At 41.6% G+C, this 7,799-nt stretch overlaps 1 protein-coding gene across 1 annotated transcript; it reads left to right on the plus strand.

Moving 5' to 3' along the window:
- The first annotated feature begins 3,279 nt into the window (after positions 1-3,279).
- LOC131232296 (aluminum-activated malate transporter 10-like) lies at positions 3,280-6,791 on the plus strand. The gene is made up of 6 exons (XM_058228536.1): positions 3,280-3,598; positions 4,427-4,567; positions 4,657-4,929; positions 5,247-5,362; positions 5,457-5,600; positions 6,342-6,791. The coding sequence occupies exons 1-6, from the start codon at positions 3,280-3,282 to the stop codon at positions 6,789-6,791; spliced, it is 1,443 nt and encodes a 480-aa protein (XP_058084519.1).
- The last annotated feature ends 1,008 nt before the right edge of the window (positions 6,792-7,799 follow it).

Raw genomic sequence — 7,799 nt, forward strand, 5'->3', positions numbered from 1 at the left:
CAGGATGCACGGAGTGGATATAAGTGCACACTTCACGGTGGAGCCCACACACAACGTTGAAGAATAAGCTTTTTTTTCTTACAAACGGTGTACAGGTACTGTCCTCCGGTAGAGATATGTTAACGTCACACGCGTGTACAAGGGAATCATCAACATGCCACCCCATGTTCCATCCTGGCACGCATGTCGATAACCGATATTTCCACAGGGTGGGTCCCATTCTGTCAATGCCTAAAATATCATGCCAGCCTGCTTATTAAACAGGTCATGGTTCAAAACAAAACGGTCCATTTGAAAAACTAGACTTAATATTTTTAGACCGTCCATTTGTTCCTAAAACCTATAGCCCAACTGATATGTAGAAAAGCAGGGCATCCGCAAGGTGGGACCATCTAATGGACGACTTGCATCTGACACATGCCTGCCACTTTGGCACGTGTCTAGCCTGTAAATGGGCTCCCTTGTACACGTGCGTAGGCTTAAGAAAGCTTGTACTAAATAATCCTCGTCTGTATACGTGTCCTTTACGACCAATCCTTATCTCTCTCTCCACGAAGTGGGAAGAAAGGACGAATGCCCGCAACGTAATACTCCAACGACGCTTGCGACGGAGGAACTTGCCTTTAGGTTACAAGATAGCCTCCACGTGAGAGGAGCTTTGCTCATTCCATACGCGTGTGGAAGCATGCGTGCTAATATGGAGCATGTGTGCATGATCTGCGTTTTCCCATCTGTTTGATTTAAAAATTGTTTAGACCTTTTGCTAAAAAATATGAAAGTTTACAGTTTTACTACTCAGGTGGGCCATAAACTGACGGTTAAAATTTTTTAATCTCAACCATCCATTTTTTTTTTATATGCTGTGGGCCACCAAAGTTTGAAATGACTTGTCTAGAAGATCTTAAACAGTGTAGCCCACCTGATGGAAAGCTCAGATATCGGGGACTTGTGAGAATTTTGCACATGCAGCGGTGTAGTGCAGGGCTCATACGCGTGGAATTAGCTAGCCTCCCATATCGTTCTGAGGAATTCTAATAAGTGAACCACCTCGAGTGCACTTTGTTAGTGAATTCCTCCACACATGGCAACATGGCATGCGTGTGAGAGATCGGAACGGTTCATCAGGCGATTTTTGCTGTCTAGAAGTCAAGTCTGAAAGATAAGGTAAATATGACTATCAAGCGGGCCAAACGTGTATGATCTTTTCTAAATCATTTTGGTTGGTCGTTAGCATTTGGTCCACCTGATGATCATATCTACCGAACTTTTAGTACATGGTATTAGAAAGTCGGCTTCTCCTAATGTTCGGCTCTGATCTCTCACATGTATGCCTAATTGCAACGCATGAGGCGAGTTAGCTAGCTAACAAAGTGCACTCGGGTGAGTTCCCTTAGCATCCCTCTCCCTCTCTCTCTCTCTCTCTCTCTCACACACACACACAGCTGTTTAAAGAATGGGAACGGATTGGCTACTCCCCCTGACACCAGCCATTGGCTGGTGGTCGGTGCTCTGTGGGGCCCACCATGATGTATGTGTGCCATCCATGCCGTCCATCTATTTTTATATATCATTTTATGACATGAAAAAAGAAATGAAGTATATTTCAATCTCAAGTGGACCACATTACAGGAAACAGTGATGAATAAATTTTGACCATTAAAAACGTTTTGGGTGCCATAAAAGTTTTTGATTAAGCTGATATTTATTTTTTCTCTTCATCTGGGTCTTTATGACCAAATCAACATATTGGATGTCAAATAAACAGTCCAGTGGGCCTTAGGAGGATTTTAATGGCAAATATCCATTCATTATTTTTCTCCTGTGGTGTGGCCCACCTAAGATTTATATCCCTATAATTTTTTTTTAAAGACATAAAATGATCTTTAAAAATGGATTAACGGAATGGATGAAACACTTACATCATGGTGGGGCCCACAGAGCACCGACCACCAGCCACGGGGCTGGTGTTAGGGGGAGTAGCCAATCCGTCTCCTTAAAGAATTCATTTCCCGTGTACGTCCCATACCGTTTACCAAACAGTATCAACCCTATAATTGAAAAGATTGGCAAATGTATCCATCAATCCAAACCGACCAACTCATAGGACACTTCATAGATGGACCAATGGTAAAAAATGAAAGAAGAAATAAAAAAAAAAATCATGTTTTTTCATTCTAACGTCCATCCTATCAGCCTCTTGTCTTGACTAGAGGGTAATTGAGAAAAACAGTTGCAAACTTCCACCCTCGATTTAATTTTATTTTTTTACACACGCACATACGCTGCCACACACTCACACTGTAGTTGGATTTCACCACCTATTGGTACTTGAACCCTTCGTCACGGCCCACTTTCATTAGGTTACCTTCACAACGCTATCATTGAGGCTTATTGGGCATCTTAAATTTGTATTTAGTATATGAACATTTGATTTATTTAAGTTTTGAGATAATTTATGCACAATTTTGTGCGAATTTCTTTTTTTTTGAAACTTTGACCAGGTGTTGAGCCCTCCACCGGAGCAAGATTAAGGACCCACACTCTCAAATTTCACATCATGGCTAATCAAAGAAGCCGTCCATTAATCACAAAGTCAATTTCATCACCAAACTCCCCCTATCAAGCATTTTTAGTATCAATACCATTCATTATATGGACACCGATTCTTAAACCGTGATTACACTATCCAGAGCCCTTTATGTTAAACAAGATTCTAATGAAAATGTCAGCATGCCCAACTAATACTTAATTAACTTAATACAATATATAATGATTTTTCTAAGCAATCCCTTTACACGATGTCATCAGCCCTTTTTGATATGGAGGTACAACTTGAAAAAGAAGCATGGGACAATGATAAGAAATGAATAAACCATTGTCACTATGTGGTCCACGCATTCCCCTAGCCTTGCATGAATATTTTAAGCTATCCAAGTGTGCAATGCGCCCTTATATAAAGTCTTCCAAGTGACTTATACACACAGCAAGCTCACTCCATTACTTGGCATTTGGCTTTCCAGGAGCCTTCTCTTCCTCCATCCAAAGGTTAGTTAGCCCGATAGGCACATACCCATATCCCAAAACCTAATAAACCTTCTTTCATCACCTGTTCTAATCTCCCACTGGATCATAAAAGGCTATTTATGGTCTGAAACAACATTCTTGAGCTTGGTTTGAGAAGTTCAATACAATATACTAATTGTTATACAGTAGTTTGCCTGCGTATTCTCTATTTGTTAAGGGCCTCCACTAGGTTCTTCACTATAATACCGACTTACAATGGCTAAGTTAGAGTGGAGGTTGACTGTTCCCGACGGTTCGTCTGAGGAACTAGTGCCAGAATCGGGATGGATCCATAGAGCATGGATGGGCCTTTTCCAGCTGATTTTAGCATTGAAATTGAAATTTTTGAGGTTTTCGGAGAAGATATGGAAAGTGGGTGTTGATGATCCTAGGAGGGTTTTCCATTGTCTCAAGGTGGGGGTAGCACTTACACTTGTGTCACTCTTTTATTACATGAGGCCTCTGTACAATGGCGTGGGACAAACAGCTATGTGGGCGGTCATGACCGTTGTGGTAGTCTTCGAATACACCGTAGGTAAGGATGAGCAGGAAGCCACTATTTACATCCTCTGTTATTATTATTATTAAAATATTTTTTACATAGATTTACACCTTTCTTTCTACCCTGGCAATGCAAAAAATGCTTTTGTACCACGCCTACAAATATCTATCGGGTCTAATGCGGGGGGAGACTTAAAGTGCATAAAATCCACCCCATCCATCAGGTACACCTCCTCGTTTTAGGCCTTGATCATAATAATCAGGCTGATTCAACACTCGGGTGTGACACCTCATAAAATTATACCAAAAACCTCTAAATTCACGTCATCTGGTCCACCTGAGTTTTGGATCATAGTGGTATTTGGGCAACTCTTTCATCCTGTTGAGGCACATCAGATGAATGGATTGAATGGTTTTTAAACACTACAGTGGCCCTATGGTGTGGCCCACCTGAGTGTTGGATCCTCTCATCATGATTTTTTGGTTTCTTGCCTGATGGACGGGATAGATCATATGAAAGTTCCACCGTCTCTCGGTTAGAGAAACTAACCTAGCGCAAGCTAAATGCTAGCATCGTTCTTTTTATATTCCATGGGTATCCATGCACGAAGATTTGGACGTAAATGGGCCACCCTGCATGGGTTAGAATCTGGCGAATATTTCACTTCCTAAAAATGTCCTGTCAATTGAATAGCGTGGTTCGACATACACGCTCGATGATTGGACGTTGGTAATTGTTCACACACCGAGTTTTGGTGTATAGTTCTACACCCCGGTAAAACGTTAAAAAAAAAAAAAAATGCCTAAGGGAAAGACAGTATATCTGGTTTATATGTAGTGATACTGTTTGTATTTAATCCAGGTGCAACGCTTTCCAAAGGCTTAAACAGAGGAATGGCAACATTTCTTGCCGGGTTTTTGGGCATCGCCGTTCATTCGCTCGCAACCCAATCCGGAGAAAAGGCGGAGCCCATAATCCGCGGAATCTCCCTCTTCCTTCTAGGTATGCAAAACATTGCTAGTGAATTGTATTTTGGTTATGAATGCTAAGACTAGTTCTCCATTACTCACAGCCCATCTTCCTTGTTCCAGCTTCCATGGCAACGTTCTCTAGATTCATTCCAACGGTGAAATCCCGATTCGATTATGGCGTCTCGATCTTTATCCTTACCTTCAGCTTGGTTTCTATCTCGGGCCATCGTGTAGATAAATTGGTTGAGCTGGCCCACGAACGTCTGGCCACCATTGCTATAGGTGGTTCCATCTGCATGATGATCAGCATCCTCATCTGCCCCATTTGGGCTGGTGAAGATCTTCATTCTCTTGTCACCCGTAACATGGAAAAGCTTGCTAATTCCTTAGATGGTATGTACTTTCACATACTTAAATACATACATGAATTCATACGCACAAGCACAATAATATCTTTTCATTGGTAGTATGTTTTGAGATGTTTATATTATGTATTCACTTTCTTGCATGCGGGCATGCGTATGTACATGTATACACACACATATATGCACATGTGCATGCGATGACACACACACACACACACACACACACACACACACACACACAAACAGAGAGAGAGAGAGAGAGAGAGAGAGAGAGAGAGAGAGAGAGAGAGAGAGAGAGAGAGTATAGAAAATCCTTATATTAATTTCTGTTCCATTAAAATTTAGGATGCGTGGTCGAATACTTCAACGATGGCCGAAGTGAAACCGGCGATGAGGAACCCTGTCAAAAATTACAAGGCTATAAATGCGTGCTTAATTCAAAAGCGACAGAAGAATCACTGGTGAATATTTGAATTTATCAAAATCAATTAGTGTTTCTACAAAGAAATCCAATTCTGTTGTTGGTCTTAACTGGGCACAAATGTATCTATACAGGCGAATTTCGCACGGTGGGAGCCCGCCCATGGCCACTTTGGCTTCCGGCATCCATGGAAGCAATATCTCAAGATTGGAACAGCTACGCGCTTCTGTGCTTATTGTGTAGAGGCACTTAATGGCACAACCAATTCAGATATTAAGGTAATCTAAATTGTCTGAATTACTATTTTGCTAATTCAACTTTCATCCTGTCAATCCCAAGAGTTAGCCATAAACTCTCTATGTTCATAACCATTTACTTGTGTTTAAAAATTAACTCACTGAGTCGACTCAATTGTGAGTTGGGTCTACTTCAAACTTAGAAGAGATCAGTTATATATTTTAGGCCCAGAAGTTATAGAAGAGAAAGAAACTCAATTAAGTAAATCATTACAACATTAGATTAAAAAAAATCGGTGAAACAACTCAATCAAGTATTTCCAAAACTCACCGAGTCAGATGGAGAGCGTTTAGACAGAAAAAAAAGGGGAGAAATAAATCATTTGAATTGATCATTCTAAAACTCGAGAGACTCATTCAAATTCAAGAGTTCATTTTGACTCCATTGGCACTCAGGATCGCCATCATGTGCTGCTCCACTCGGCCCCACATGCTGAGATGATCCAACGATGGGAACTGTCCACGTTCTAGATTCTATGCCATCATATTCAATAGCCCACATTCAACTTCATAAATCAATGTCCAGGATCATCAATGAATCGTGATTATGAGATCAGGGCTTATATATGATTATAGAGAAGTTGGACAGTTCACATCATCGGAACATCTCATGCTGCCGATCTGAGTACAATTTGATATGAATTTTGAGTTATCGAAACTTTTCAAACAATTCATCGGCAAGTATATATATTATCTAAGGTTGGAATTTGCATGGTCGTGCAGGCACCCGACTTCATAAAGAAGCATTTGAGCGATGCATGCAAGAGATTGAGCTCCCACTCTTGTAATGTCTTGAAAGAGCTGGCAACCACCACTAAAACGATGAGAAAGTCTGCAAACATAAATCTTTTAGTTGGAGAGATGAACGCTGCTGTAGAAGATCTCCAAAATGCATTGAAATCTCTTCCTCACCAACTTGTGATGTTGCTGCCACCATCGACAGAGAATGAGAAGAAGCAGCCGGTACCGATGGCTAATATTCCACTGATGGATATTCTTCCTCTCGTTACTATCACTTCGCTATTAATCGAAATTGCTACAAGGATCGAAGGAGTTGTCGATGAGGTTGATGAGTTGGCTGGCCTTGCGAATTTCAAGCCCACGGACGACCAAAAGCCCAAACAGAATCAAACCATTGGACAAGAAGCCATGGAGGCCCTTCAACAGGTCTGAGTTTTGAGTCCATTCTGCATGTGTCACTAGATGGAGACCCTGATCAGTTTGTAAAAATCGTCCATAGGACACTACTGTGGGTGGTGGGGATTTGATCCTGACCATTGACTTTTATCACGGAATATAGACCGTTGATTTTGGATTTTCAACTTCCTTTTGAAAGCCGGCCATCAATGATCAGGATCATCCGCTCAGCGTAATAATTGGACAACGGCCATCCACATTGACCACACGAGACGGACGGCTCTGGTTATCTGATCGTAGCTGCATGTGGGCCCCATCCAAAGACACATGCTGGTGGGACGCATGCAAAACGAAGTCTTGGGATTCCCTTTTTGTCCCTTCAACTCGAGGCGGAGATTTGTCTGACCGTTGTTCTAGAACTGCCGTTGACTAGCCTTCCTTCTCCGATCTTTGATTTTGACTTCCGTGTTTTTTTTCTTTTCTTGGTATTATCCTCTTTTGTACGTCCTTTGTACATGATCTGATATAAAAAGACCTTATTACCCCTCCATCATGTATACGCCTCTACATCTATTTAAGAGCTTCTTAATAAGACAAGGGCAAGTTGGTCAATTGCCAGGTACGAATATCTTGTCTTGTCGGGGCGGCACGGATCCTTTTGTGCCATTTTTGCAGGCTTCATGTATTGCCTGACATCACCATACCATGCACGATGTATTTGCATTACACCATGCAACGCAGCATATAGTTATTCTATGAACCGCATTAGCGTACCCCGAATAGGAACGCCAACCTCGCCTGAGTACTTTCAGCTAACCTAGAGCCACGTGATTGGAACTTTCATGAGATCCGCCTCGTCCATCATGCACGCTGCCTCATCTTCACAGTGGAACCCAAAAATCATGAAGATCTAAAATTCAAGTAGGATATGCAATAAGAAACAGTTAAGATGAACGCCCACCATTAAATTTTCTAAGGGCCCACCGTGGTTTTTATGTCATCCTATCTATTCATCTAGTGACTCATTAGGATGAAAGGATTACC

This window comes from Magnolia sinica, chromosome 18 (assembly GCF_029962835.1).
Source record: "Magnolia sinica isolate HGM2019 chromosome 18, MsV1, whole genome shotgun sequence".
In the NCBI taxonomy this organism is placed as follows: Eukaryota; Viridiplantae; Streptophyta; class Magnoliopsida; order Magnoliales; family Magnoliaceae; genus Magnolia; species Magnolia sinica.